The 15,591-nt window shown below is 34.0% G+C and overlaps 1 protein-coding gene across 4 annotated transcripts in view; it reads left to right on the forward strand.

Annotated features, from left to right (window-relative positions):
* CACNA2D1 (calcium voltage-gated channel auxiliary subunit alpha2delta 1) overlaps positions 1–15,591 on the forward strand; it is a 427,875-nt gene that overhangs the window by 227,110 nt on the left and 185,174 nt on the right. For all 4 annotated transcript variants that reach the window (XM_032190143.1, XM_032190125.1, XM_032190134.1 and 1 more), the window contains exon 5: positions 7,667–7,711. In XM_032190143.1, coding sequence (XP_032046034.1) covers positions 7,667–7,711 — 45 coding nt within the window. The remainder of the gene's footprint in view (positions 1–7,666; positions 7,712–15,591) is intronic.

Below are 15,591 nucleotides of genomic sequence, written 5' to 3' on the forward strand. Positions count from 1 at the left end.
TTTGAATTTCTTTTTAAATATAGGAAGAAAAAAAAGTCTTTTGTTGTAGGAGTGTTGTAACAACTCTGAAAGGATATAACTGTAAAATTATGTGGTTTTGGCATTTTCCCCCATATACAATCCATGTGATGTGCTGAATTGGAACTGTACAGTGGTTAATGTTTGGAAATATGTTTGCATAATAATGCTCATGGCTTTGCTGTATATGAAAATCTCCTTGAAGAGGTGTTTTCAGTTTGACTAACTAAAGCAACAGCCATTCTGTGAGATAATCTCTGTGAGATAATGTCTGAGGGTAGTAGCAATATGGTTTTATGTCATTGAATATTCAGTCATTAAATATTCATGAAGTATTTGTCCTTTGATGTTTCAAAATGAAAAAACAAGCCACTGGTTGATATGCTTGGCCAGTTTAGTCCACTAGTTGCGTTAAAAAATATGAAAATCGCCAAAGTTAGAAACAATTAATTCATAAAGATAAACCTATCCTTACTAATGTTATACTGCCAGTTACCTTCATGTCCAGCAGACCTGTTTTCTGATTGCAGGCCATTGAGTTCTAGGATGACATTATGCAGAAATTATTCATTTAGTGTGTTGCCTTATCAGACCCTGTATAGAGTCTGTATAGAGTCTGATCTGTATAGAGTCTGATTCAGGTGCTTGTTTTTCCAACATTTTCTCATCGATATAAGGGTGGTATTCCATTTAACCTGACACATTCAACCAATTTTGTCTTTTAATTCTAAAGCCAAATTGAAGTTAGTATTTAAAACAAATTCTTAATGTTTTCAGAATGTATCATCCCGACAGCTTGAGCAGTCCAATGACAGTTATATAAAAATTGTTATGGTGAAAAATATCTAAAGATTGAGGAGTTTTGTTTAACATGGAAAAGTTTTTGTTATTCTTTACTGGCAGAGTTTATGTAATAAATTATACAGATATGAAGACAGGAGTAGTCATTTTAGTGCATTTTATGCTGCTTTTTGAGGTTTTGCACACAACTTGATATGCATGACTATGAATATATGAGTCTGTGTGCAAACATGCTGTATATAAACCAACTTCTTACTCAGCTTTACTGATTATAACTTGTACAAGACAAATTACATCAAGCATGTTTAAAATCAACATACAATTGGATACTGTCACAGTGAAAAAAGGAACACAGGATAACAGCTGCAAAGACATTAGGAGGAAATTCTTCACTGTGAGGGTGGTGAGGCCCTAGAACAGGCTGCCCAAAGAAGCTGTGGGCACCCCCGTCACTGGAGGTGTTCAAGGGCAGGCTGGGTAATACATATGCAGGGTACTTGCTCTAGGAATTGGCTCAGTACCGAAGGAGAGCTGGTTCCACCTCAGTGCTTGGCTTTCCCTGTGTGTCAGACATCAGCTTGGCAATGTTTCCATATGGTCTCTATTACTGGTTGCTCTACAGACAGGCATTGTCACGGGCTGCCAGTCAAATTGGTCTGTTATTGTAGTTCACGAGCATTTCTTGTGTTCTCGTGTCATCCACTGATGCATAGCCTGTACTAAGGCTCGTTACTGCCCTTGTCTGTGCTGCCACGTGTGTCATGGCTCACCACACGCAGCCCATTTGCCTTGTGCTGTTGGCTGTGTCTCTCACTGTACTCGGTTACTCAGTTCTTGATCTGGGCAAGGCATGCTCCTGTGACCTGTAAGTATCAAAAACTGTAATAACATAAAATATGATCTATTTGTAACAAGTATTTACTGGTAGAAGTATGTTAATATTTTCACAGCCGTATGGCAGTAAAAATATAATGATTTGGCAAAATAACATCTCTCAACTACAGTCCAATATCTGCAGGAAAACTATTCAAATATATTTTGCATTTCTTAAATACATTCCGTCTTACTGTATTCACAAAATATTCTGATTTGGTTTTATCTTCACTGTATAAGTACAGTTTCATCTTCACAGTGTAAGTTTTTGAAGTTTAGTTGAACCATTTACATTAAATGTATTTCACAAAATGTATTGGTAATTATTGTGAGAAAACAAATATTGGCTTTGTGATATGGTATCTTCTAATTCACTAAGAATTCAGAGCTGAAAATAATGCAATATTATTGCATTATTATGCAAAAAATAATGTAATTTTTCTAAATAAGAAAGAATTTTAGTCCACAAGCCTTATAACTATACAGTTCACATGGCCAGGAGAAGGGAAGAGAAGGTGAGAATTGAGATGGAGTCCATTCCTTTTGCTTACCTGATTCAATATATTTGATAGGAGATGGGAAAGTTTGATTTAAATATATTCCAGAGGAAAAGGAAATCAAACTGAGGTCTTGCATATTATCAGTATGATGCAATAAAAATGAAAAATCCAGCATCCAGCTTCTACTTCCCAATGGAACCTAGAGGGAACCAGTGGAACCTAAATGAGGAACCTAAAACCATGAAAGCAATTGGTGCTCTTGCATTTTCTGTGGAGCACAATCACCAGACTTGGAAAATAGCTTTCACTACACCATTGTGATTCAATTGTCTCAAGTTGCAGGGGTGAGAGGGTTCAGTTTATGGTTTCTGTTATTGGTAGGGCACCTCTGCAAACTTTGCAGAGGTGCAAAGCCTGTGGTTCTTCAAAGGTCTGTACGGAAACAGAATAGTAAAGCATCTAGAGAATAGTAAGGGTGAAAACTCAGGTACTTCCAGAATTTTAGATTCTTCCAAGGTTAGACATCAATTAGTTTATTCATGATCACAGCATTTAAATGAGGTGCCTAAGCTCTGTTCACTGTCCACCCTATAATGTTTGGGTCTCACCTTGGATTAAAGTCCTTCAGAATTGGTGTCAAGGACTTGTAAGTGCATTTTTTTTGTACTGTATATTACATTATATATTTTATTTATAATCTGTGTTTGTAGATCACTTTTACCTGATAATTTATCCCTTTATGTTAAGGTTGTATGTTTTAATCACACTCAATCTAGCATACAGATTATTAATAAATACCTCAATTGTTCTGATGCATCCTTGGATGGACAGAATGTGTCCATCTCATGTAGACTGTCTATAAATTGGAAGGTTCCCAGACTGGTAATCTCAGTGAAGGAAAAAAGCAAATAAATGCTGAATTAATTGATCTTCTCATCTTTAAAAATAAGGAGTATTCTATGACAAAGAGCATGCAGCACCTTTAATCCTTCGTTTTGTTATCTCCTGTAATCTTCACCTTCATTTCCTTATTCCAATTATTAGTCCCAGTAGAATCTTGAGAAAAGCCATTTACACAAATCCAGATGGAAAAGGCTTATCATAAATTACAGTGCAGACCTGGAAGTTTTTAATTATTGTGTGGAATTTAATATTGTGAGAAACTTGTTCTTAAATCAAATGACATTTCTGGGAAAAATGTCTAACCCAAGTGAGTCATTTGCCAAAATTATGAGTGGTAGGGAGAAATATTACATAGGAGAACTGGGACATTGTTGAGCTGTTTTACGTTTGTCAAATCTTTATTAAAAAGTAGTTTGATTTTTTTTTAAGATCTTGTTTATAAGTCCTGTTTTAAATACAATTTCCAACCCATTTCTTACAACCAATTTTCAGACACAGTAGTTGTTAATAATTTGCTATTTTGCTGGATTTCATGCTCACTGTTAAGACGGGAGGTAAGTTGATATTCTTGTTCATAGAAACAGAAGGAAAAAAAAAAGTTATTAGCTGGTAACTTCTTTGTTTTTCATGTGCCTTTTTATCTTATGTAAAATTATGAAGCTGTAATTAGAAGTTGTAGTAGTCACCATTCTTTCTTTTTTCCCCCGTTTGTAGGGTTTTATTCTGTAACATTACTCCATTTGGAAACAAAAGTACTTTTTTTATTTGTGGTAGTCTACATGAGCTTTCTTTTCTGAAGAGTCTAATTGTGCTTAAGCTGCATGTCAGACTATATAAGGGATTAAACTAAAACTAGATAGATTATTTGTTGAGGATTTATTAGACTGGTTTTAAATCTTAATTATCCTAAAGGTATTAGAGTGAGCTTTATTGTTTTTACACAGCTTTATGCAAGGGGATACAAGAAAGTGTTAAAGCAAATGGATTTTACCAGCACTTAAGGAAATATTTTTTAACATTGGCATTTATACTAATTTCATCCTCCAAGTGTTCAGCTGATCAGTGTGCCTATAGAAGAGAAAATACAACAGTATTATTGGTATTTTTATTGCTGCATACTCAACATTAAGACTCCTATTTCTTTCCCTGGTGTTCTGTGTCTTTTCAAAGTATTTGAGACTAAATTGTAATTTTAAAATGTTCTCCAAATTTGTATGTGTAATTTTCAGCACATAAGTTAAAAATAAATAGTCAAAAGTGAAAAGACTGCACATCATTCTCCTTGAAGGAGAAAGACTAATGAAGCTGCAACCAAATAAACAATCTTTAGAAATAGTTGGGCTTAGTGCTGAGCTGTAACTAACTGACTGCATGCAGATGCTAGCATCTGCTTTTGCATTGTTCATTTACAAAGCTGTGTCCACCTCTAAGCAGTACTTGTATTTATGCATCCAAAACAAGCCTATACATTGCATAACATCAATCTGAAGGAAATCAGAAATATGTTTGATACATGGTTTGATTTTTCTTGCTTTTTATGTCTTACCTGCAGAACAGAAAAATCCTTGTAGGTATCACTATACTAGCAGGTTAACTGCAATACCAAGGTGTTTTTATACACTGTCTGGTTTGGGTTGCTTTAGCACATTCTGTATTAAATACCTAGAGATTATGGGGAAAATGTTGTTTTAAAACAATTAAAATGATTGAATTCATCCTTAGTTTTGTATTTTTAAATGTGCACTGATAATTTTGCAATACTATATATTTACAATATAATCTAAGTTACTCTTCTAAAAGTTCTTCCAAAGTCATTCTTCCAAAAACTGAGCTTCAGGACTGTATTGCTAAATTTCTTCTTTCATGAACAGAAGCAATAGTGAGTATTTACACCTTTCTCACAGCATTAGGAAATATGACATAAAGGGGAAAACAACAGCAACAACAAAACTAACCTAGGATATTTACATTCTGTTGTAGGCTTGTTGAAAAAGTGTGCAGTATTACCTGATGGCAGAATGGTGCTGAAGTGTTTAATAACAGGAAAATTCAAATTATATGTGTCAAGGAATTAATAAATAACTAAACTACTTCTTTGAGAACCAGCAACAGAGCAATTTGTTCTTGCCATCCTTAAGTGGTTAAGTTATGAAAACTTGTCCACTAATGGTATAATTGATCCATGAATCTAATTTGTGAACTGTACGGCACTCAGGGTGTTGTAGTGCTGTGTGTTTTGTTTTCTGTAGTAAAAGCAGTGAGATATGACCAATGACAGTTTAAGTTTATGCATTGTGTATGTAATATCTTCTTGCAGGACAATGAACTACAAGATGTGTAGTGTAACAAAGTATCTAATCATAATAGGGGGTATTTTAATTAACTTGTAAATATATCATGCATCTGAAGCACAAATTTTTAATAGATATTTTAAAATTTTTGTTTAGTCCAATTGAAGTAGATAGCAATGCCATGCCACCTTAAATCAAAGTAAACACATAAAAATATAAAAGACGGAATATAACTGTGACAGTAGAGAATTGCTTTATCTAAGTAGGTAAACATGATTGTTCACAATGTTAAAAATCCTATGCATTAAGTGATTCTATGAGAATGTGTACTGTGAACATGAGAAATGGGAATGGAGTGGGGAAGTAAATTGCTGTCTTCATTGTAAGTACATGAGAGAACCTAATAGAATTGTGCTTATAGGAAAATGTTCCTTTTTAAAGTGCAAGCACTAATATATATAATACCCAGATAAATATGTCTGTAATACTTTTTATTGAATAATACTTTCGTGAACAAAATTTTATAGGGAAATACTTGCAGAACGGCTATAATGACATAAGGAGGCATGGTGAGAGGAATATGCATTTTTCTTTGCCTTCTGAATTGAAACACTGAAAGATCTTTATTATTATTATTATTTTTAATTTAACAGATCGTTGTGTGATCAAAACACACTGCTCAGGATTGGTTCTTCAGCAGTTTAATTTTTATTTATTTATTTATTTTGTGAAATTAATCATACAGATTTTTGAACAGATACTAGTATTATAGAGTTGTTGTTGTTTTATACAACCATGTATAAAGTAAAGAGGATTCCAAGGAAATTGAATCTTCTGCCTCTTTCAACTTACCTGAAGGCTTGCACAAGCTTTTCATGACAATCAAGTAACAAGTGGTGATGATTACAGGTCATGACAAACAGTGGAAAGAATTTCATCCTATGTCTGTAACACATTATAACTTCTGGCTTAGTTACCCAGATACTGATACGAAACCCATTGTCTTATAGAGAATAGGAAAGAGGATAAGTTTATTTTAACAGCATTCACCTGGTATTGGCATTTAGCTCATCTGTGATATATTTCATGTTTGCATGTCAAAAACGTCACAAAGGAGAATGAACGATGTCATTAGTTATGAAGTGAGAAGAAAAATCAGTTATAAAGGTGAAATGCATTAAATTGCGTGCCACAAAACTTTTTAGTGCAAGTAATAATTATCCTGGGCTTGCCCACTTGAAAAATGATTACTGAAATCATGTTTCCTGTTGGTATTTATACAAGAAAATGGAAATTTGTGGTGAACTTTTTGATTACATACAAACAGTCTGAAAGTATTGCTTATAACCAACAGAACTGAAAATATAAATTAAGGCTATTTTCAGAGATTACCATCCATTGCCTATTTTAAACAAGCTGCTTGGCATGAAGGAAGGTAGATGCTGCTGCTTTATTTACAATTAATGGGTCTTAAAAAAAATAAAAATTACACATATATCTTTCATAAAAAAATGAACATGACAATTGCTTTCATTCAAAAAAGTATAACAAAAACTATAGGGCATACTATAGCACTTATATTTATTGGAAAACTATTACAGTGAACATAAATCTTTAAGGTTTTTAAATGGTTTAGAAATATTTCAAGGGAAAACAAAAACATAGGAAATACCAGAATTTTTGAACTTCAGTATATATGCTGAATAGATTTGCTGCTTTACTTGATAATAATCTTACTGATTTGGTAATAAATTTGTTTGAATTATATGGTACTGTGTTTTCTATGTTCTATTGTACACTACAGACTCCTCTGTGATATGTTTTCCCAAAATTTTATTGTGCTTTGGGGGGTGAACAAAACAATAAAAAGGTGTGCAACAAATACTTAACCCACTCAGATTCAACACCCATGTGTTGAATCTGTTGCCTGCTAGATTTTTTTTTGTGCGTAAACCACCTAATTGTATAGTGAAATCTTTATATGTCTGTAAATGAAACAGTTGACAGTAGTCTTTTATAAGCTCTGGACTTTTCCAACACCATGTGTACTTTTCTAGCTGTTTGTATGACTCATGTAACTTCTAAGGGAAGAAATATCAAATGAATGAAGTTAAACATATGAATGGTAAATGCAAAGTCTGATTCTGTCATGTTTCAAAGAGAATCCATAAAGAATTGCAAGTTTAGCTTAAAGTATAGTTTAGTGCAAAATATTTCTAGTGAATTTAATGCACTTCTTTCTAAACTAATAGATTTACTTTTCCTTTTCTTCTTTTACAGAATAATGATATAATCTATTACAATGCAAAAGATGATCAGAATGATGTAAGTAGTATGTTTCTTTTTTTCACTGCCTATAATCTCAGAAAATTAAGGGATTTAAAAGATTAATAAAACATGAAAATCAACATATAGATATATTGCAGCAGTAAGAAACCAAGAAACTTAAAAGCGTCTTTAAAATTTCCTTGAGAGAAAAATAATATTTTATGTTTCAGTTATAAAGGTCTCACTTCCATCATACAGTATTCTGAGAATTGGAAGAAAAAAAAGGTTCTGACAGCAGAATCATTCACCTTTTGAAATGTAATATAATCCTAATTATAGGATGATAGAATCAAAATGATAAATGTAAATAATTTACTTTACTCTAAGGGAACCATTTTCTGACCCTCTATTCCAAATTCATATTATCTTGTTCTGTATTCTCTATAAGAATTATTCTTCATGTGAGATGAAAGCAGATGTAAAATGCTAATGAATAACAAATTTCATGCATTTTGTGATCACTCATATGAGTGAACTAAGATTGGGAACAATTGAAAATCCAGTCTCAAGTTTTAGAGAAAATGTATGCTATTTCAATGTCTACTAAAACTCTTACTTTAAGTGGTTTGAAGTTTTCTATCTGGCTTTAACTATTAAAAACCTTAATGTCTTCCTGGGAGAAGGCAAATCATCTTCACCTTCACTTGAGATAATACAACTGCTCATCTTCATCATAGATTTAATGTATAAAACCATAGAAAAGATGTTGTAAATGTATTAAGCAGAAGTGCCAGCATGCTTCATTTGCACTTTTTAATCAAGTATTCTTTAGAGATTGATGGCATCGCTATTGTAATTGATGCTTCTGCTGTAAGGCAATTAAAGAAGGTGCATATATCATGTCAAGAAAAACTATTTGATATGCTTACACAGAATTATGAGTACTGGAATTCAGATACCACAAACAAATCAATTGTCCCAGGTTTTTAAATGTGCATGCTTTAAGTAAAATTCGATAAAACGAGCCTTAATCTGAAAGATTTAAAAGATGTTTCTTATGATTGAATTCACTGGGATTTGAGGTGCAAATCACTTCTGAAATAGGATTTAATTTACAAAGCTTAAATATTAGCTTTTGAGTGTAAATGTACTGTATAGTATAACAATGGTGTGTTATGGTATGAAGTAAAAGAGCCTGCTATGTCTGCTGTGATGCAAATGGTATTGGGAAAAGTCTTGAGGAGACTGCTTCTACGATATGAATTCAAATTTGTTAGGCAAAGCAGGAAAGGGAACACTCCTCTAGATTTTACTCATTTCCATTGGCTTTGTTCCAGACCTTTTATTTCCCCAGAGAAACACAATTTTATTCCACCTGAAGGCTTGTTTATATTTCTGTGTGTTTTGTTTTATTATTTTATTTTATTTTATTTTATTTTATTTTATTTTATTTTATTTTATTTTATTTTATTTTATTTTATTTTATTTTATTTTATTTTTATTTTTATTTTTTTTTTTAATTCTTGGAATGAAGATCATAATACTTGTTATTGTTGAGTTAAAAATAGTTCCTTGTTAGTCAAAGCCAACCTGTCAATAAACAAGTAGTACTGTACCATTTAAGCTTTATTGGCTTTCTGATCAGATGTTTTTTGGCTGCACTGAAAACATGTTGTGACTTAGGTAGATACTATTAAAAAGCTTCTAATGGTATCTAATTACAAGTTCTAATTACTCCATGAAAATGAGGCGCGTATATAATAACTAATAACTTGTTGGTTCAGCGTTTCTGTTGAGCGCCAGACTTATTAATTCCAGAAAAAACATACTGTAATTCTTTTTCTTGCTGTTTAATAAACATTTTTTAATGATGCTAAAAGTTATCCTCCTTAAGCTGCAATATAGATGGCAATTCTTAAAAAAAAAAATCTTATCTATGTTATAGAAAAAGAACATTTCACACATGTGGATCTCTTTAAAAGGCCTAATAAATATTTCAGTAAACATTACCATGCACCTCCTAAACAATCTTTAAAGTAAAGTAAAGTTGAGGCTGACCATGTAATTGAAGAATAGGAAAATCCAAGAACAGTTTTTATTTTAGTTGTTTGTTTTTTTTTTTTTTTTGTTTTTTTTTTTGTTTTTTTTTTTTGTATTTTAGTTTGTATTTTAGTTGTGGCATTTCCTTGCAAGTAGAGTGAAGGTTTGCTTACTGATGATTTGCATCTCATTAAGGTGGTAATAACCACCTAAGTACTTTCTGATATAACACTTTGAGAGTTAAATTAGGTGTATTTGTATCTGGGCTATTGCTGTGATGAATAATATAATTTCAAAGGAGAAGCAATACGAATGAGATGGTCACTAATCTATTACTGAGTTTTTGCTTAGAAAACAGGCTGCATCCGAGTCTAACCTGTATGTTAACATTCTTCCCTGTTCTTGACTGAACAACAACTTGGCTTCTATTTTCAGGTCCTTTTCTTCAAACTTCTTATCTTCCATGACTTTAAAATAAAATTGTGTGATTACACAACACTGCTTTCATAGCTTTTGTTGGTTTGTCAAAAACATCTTCTACAGAGAAAAATGCAAGTACATCGGAAGGCAGAAAAAAACTTTTAAAACTTAGTTTCACAGAAAGAGAGGATTATGCTCACAGGGATAAGTGATTGAACTTAAACCTTGATTTTAGTTTCGCTCCTGCGTTAGAGCTGACTTGGACCACTTTTTTATTTCTTTTTTTTTCTTTTTCGTGGAAACCTTTAGTGTCTCTTTTCACTTTTTTGGTCCTCATTCCTAAAGAGGAACTTGTCTTTAATGGGTGAAACACATTTACTCTGGTTTACTTTAATTGATTAATCTTACTACAGTAGGATTCTGTTGGATTTTGTATAATCCGATAGGTCTGGTTTCAAAGACATGTTACTTTCTTTCTGCATGATTTTTAAGGCTTTACATATATTTCCACACTATTTTTTGGTTAATAGCATTAACGACAATTTCTTGTTTCGTATGCAACAAGATTTAATATCAGTGCACTTGCTATGTGCCTGCAGTCCCTTAAAAAAGTTCTCAGTTTTATTGATACATTTGCCATAGATTTTTCTGTGGACATTGGAGTTCTATTTCTAGTTTCTTCAGAATCCAGCAAGTTTTATTGAAAATTGGTGCCAATTCTTGTAAAACCCTTCCAGTCCCCCATATAAAAAAAGAGCTAGATCAACAGCTCTGAACATTCAGTTCCCTATCGTTCTGATGACAAGAAAATAAAATATCCCACTAATATAGCTTAAAATGGATAGGCTGTTGGGCACTTGTGAGTAAGGAAGATATTCATAAAGACTGATTTCATCCTAGAAAACCAATCTCTTTAGGCTGTAGTCAACAGAACTGGTATACAGCACATAAAATGATGCCTTTGCTCTAGATTGCCCTTTAGAGTAGCCCACCTCCATCAGCCAAATAAAGAGAGGGGAGGGGAAGATTAGTCCTCCTGTAGCTAATGGTAAACCCACAGCAGGGTCTCTAACAGCTTCCATCTGGGCTAAACTGTCAACAGGATGATTAAGTAGCACTGTGTTGGAGCTCTGAGGGTACTAACAAGCCCTACTAGCCCTGAAAGTCTATACATATATTACCTTATGTATACTTTCTCTTAAATAGTACCAGATCTTTTAATTATGGAAACTTTTTAATGAATGTTTCTGAAATGGGTGAGGCAACGTAGGTGGCACGTTTTTTTAGAGACAGAGATTTTACTGGAGTCTCCTCTGAAATACTGGCTAGTAAAACCGCTGCTGCCATCCATTTTTTAGTATCTAATAAATTCATACTTTCTGTTCTTTTATGCTGTGAGCCTTTATTTAATCACAAGACATGATAGTATCTTTTTCTGTAAGAAAAAGTAGAAATAACTAGTAGCAACAATTTATTTATTAGGATTATATATCTAAGCTTAAGCTAGTCACTGTGTTTACCTTTATTTGGTTTATTTTGAGTTAGGCGTCCACCACCTAAAGGTCAGCTGAATTGCTTCTAGACGTGTGTTTCTCTCTTTTGACCAGGTTACTGTAATGGAGCCTTTTAAATCTTAACTCTTTGATGCTGAAGAAATTCATCTTGCAGGTCGTGCCTTCTAGCCTTCATTTGTCTCCTTTAAAATCATAGCTTTACCAGAAGAACAATCCTCTAACTTGAATTGTTAACGTTCTTCAGTGCATTTTGCTTCCTTTCTTCTTGTTTATGAACCACGTTCAGAAGATCCTCTCTCTCATTTTTCACCTGAAGTTGAGATGAGCCTTTTTGAACCTAATGACTGCATTTGCTTGGACTTTAAAGAAAAATAAGCATGTGAAGACCAATCATTTTTGGCCTTTGGATTTCTCAGACTCTCAGATAAAACAATCAATTTGTAATCTCTTAGTACATCAATCAGTAATATACCTTTGTGCTCTTTATCATACAGCAGCAATTAGATTCTACTTGCTCATTTCCCCCACAGTGCTGTAATATGTGAGCACTTCATGATAATTAATGGGTTTTATCCTCACAACAAGGTAAGAGGTATTATATTCCCATTTTTCATATCACATTGGAAAATAAAGGCAAAAATTGTAATTTAATATAGGCCTCTCAGGTTTTCACTCACTGTCCTATTCCCCAGAACCCTTTCAGTTTGATATATTGCAGTCTGTGTCATGCACTTTAATTTGCAGGTGTCAACTACTTGTGTCATCCAACTCTGTACAAGTGATGCGGTGCATGTATTGGACAACTGAGTCCAATCCACATTAGAATGCCCTTCTCCGTAAATTTTAATATTGCTTTGCCTGTTCCTCCTATTTTCCCTTCTTGTCCTTTGTGCTCCACCCTAGTTATATTTATCTTTACTTCACTGTCTACTCCTCTCCTCTTTTTCATACTGGTCACTATTTTATTATGAGTGATTTTGTATTTTCTTTGTAGAACCTATCTAAATCGAATTTGCCTGTTTTCATTTGTTCACCTAGCCACTATGCATTGAAATGCTCAGTTGCTTAATTTTCATCCTTCCTTGATGAAAGATCTTCTCTTTGCATCTTGTTCCTTTTCTACCTTGTTAGTGAATTTTCTTGTCATATTTTTATAAACGCCTTCCTGTACAAGAAAAAACAACCTAAGGAAAAGCAGATTTTTTTTTCTTTCTTCCTTCCTTCCTTCCTTCCCTCCCCCCCCGCCCACCCCTCCCCCAGTGATTTAACTGAAAGAACTAAGTATTACAAATATACAAACAAATGTTTCTTTAACATTAAAGCAGTCATGCCTCATTGGATGTTTACTGCACCTAGGTCTTACTCATTAGGCTTTAACTGAGAGCTGACAGATGTATCTCCTGGCAAGAGCTGTGTCCCTACTTAGCACCATTGATTTATTAGAGATTTCTTTAGTACAGTCCTATGTTAGATTGCAGTTATGATTAACAGCAGTATTCCTTGTGCATTGATCATGTATTAGTAAGCAGTAGCACTTTTTATTTTTATGTTATAGAATTAACACAAAAGCCCTGGAATTACAGTTCTCTTTGGAGCATAAGTACGTGCACAAAATGTGAATTAACTCTGTAATTAAGGCCAATGTGTGGGTTCTGGAGTAAACAGGAGCGTGTCTATGGCTGTTTTAAATATGAAAAACATTTTTTTTTGCTACTTTATGTAATGCAGGGAAAAATCCTTTAAAAATGGTATGCTGACTTTGCCTTATGGTTTAGACAGCATTTGTACACTAGTGACACCTTATTTTTGAATAACGTTTGAAACATTAGCTCTCCTTGAGATTACAACTGCAGCATAAACACAGCTATCAAGTCCTTCCAAATAGTAATGATGGGGAAAAAAAAAAAAAATATATATATATATCCACATCAACTACTGTAAAACTAGGAAAGGATGATTATGTTTGAATGAATGATCTCCAAAAATTTCTGGTGCATTTCACATACCGCAGTTTTGGCCATACATGTATAAAGTGGAATGCATCACACCGAAAACATAGAAAGTGATTGCAATAATCTTTTTTCTTCTTCTTTCTAAGTATCTTTTTAGAAAACCCTAATCATTATTGGGAAATGCAGTTCAGCTGTAACTTGTTCTCCTTTCATCCAACAAATATCTACATTTTAAAATGGAGAGCTGAGACATGAAAACAAAAAGCTATAAGGATTCTTCACTCTACTAGCTCAAGAAAGTACACATCTTATAAGTCCCCAAGCATTTATTTATTTATTTTATTTTATTTATTTATTTGCTTATTTTATTAAGTGTATTTATAATCAAAGACAATATTGGGCAGAAGTAAGCAGAAAATAGAATTGTTGTCTAGAGACACAATTTACCTTGATCTGCCTCTTCAGTGGAAGAGGCACTGGTCATTTAGAGGCATGTCAATGTTTTTGGAAATTTATTGACTCTTTCCTTATACCCTTGTACAAATATTTTTCTTTTCTTCTGATTTATGGCATCCAGTAATGCAAAACTAACTCTGATTTGCACTTATGATTAATTTATTAAAAAGGAATCAGATAGTGAGACTGCCAGGTTTACTTGAAACCAACTCTGAACCTATTCTGGATTCGCTACCCGGTGATTTGTAGTTGTCTGGTATTAATGAGCAGGAGTAAATTTAAATTTGGACTGATTTAGATTAGATATGGTAAAGTGCAGCATGGTTGTTCACTACTCAGGTACCTGGTGTGGTGAGTTGACCCTGGTTAACAACCAAATGCCCACAGAGAACCCGTCTTTTGCTCACTTTTGCTATGGGTTGAGGAGGAAATGGAAGGTGAGAAGAGTCATGGATCATGATAATGACAATCTAATAGGGAAAGCAAAGCTGATGACACAAGCAAAGGGAAAAAAAACAAGGTAAAAGAAAAACAAACATTGACTACATCCCATGGGCATCTCCTAGAAAGCAGAGCCTCAGCACTATAAAGATTGCTGAGGAAGACACCATAGCCATGGAAATGCCATAACCATGAATGTTCCTCCTCCTTTCATGAGCTTTTGTTGTTGAGCACAGTGTCATGCAATATGGGATATCTCTTGGGTCAGTTTGGGTCAGCTCTCCCAGCTCTGTCCCCTCCCAGCCACCTGCCTGTCGCAGCCTACTCATTGGGGAGCATGAAGAAGGAAGAGAGAGAGCTTTGACCTTCTGCAAACACTGCTCAGTGAAAGTGAAAACTTTGGTGTGTTATCAGCAGTATTTTAGCAACAAATCCACTACACAGCACTATAGGGGCTGCTCTGAAGAAAATTACCTCCATCCCAGCCAGAAGCAATACACCTGGGATGTAGATAGTTCAAATGAGAATAGAGATTATTCAGTCTAAACTTTAACCATTTTCTGTGTATTTTTTCAATTTTTTAATGAAAAATAGATAGCAAACAGTGTCTTCTGAAAACCCTCTCAGCACATCAAGTTGAGTAGTTGCCTTACTCAAACATCCCCACACATTCATTCTTGCTGAGCTCAGACCAAAAAGGCCAGAATTTTTAGCTGCTACTAGCAGAACTCAGGAATTTGCTGGCATTTCTCCTTATAACATACACTGAAAAAAGGTGGAGTAATTTGATTTAATGAGCAAACAAGAACAGTATGTAACATATTTTTCAGTTGGGCAGCAGAAGAGAAGGAGCTCCTCTGTAAGCCAGCGTGCCAGGAGCTGAAGATTGGGCCAGACGGAGTCCTTGAGGCTCCTGAAGACACTCAATTGGCATAAAGGTCTAGAGCTGGAGCAGGGCAGATTGGGCAGTCCAGGGATCAAGTCTCAGAGGTAACAGCTATAAAGAAACTTTTATTGAGACTAGGAGAGTGATGCTGGGTTTCTGCAAGTCTGACTGTCAGTTGCTGGGCTGAAAAGTGACACTGAATAGAAAAACCTACCCTGTGAATATAGA

The sequence above is a fragment of the Aythya fuligula genome, chromosome 1 (genome assembly GCF_009819795.1).
Source record: "Aythya fuligula isolate bAytFul2 chromosome 1, bAytFul2.pri, whole genome shotgun sequence".
Lineage (NCBI taxonomy): Eukaryota > Metazoa > Chordata > Aves > Anseriformes > Anatidae > Aythya > Aythya fuligula.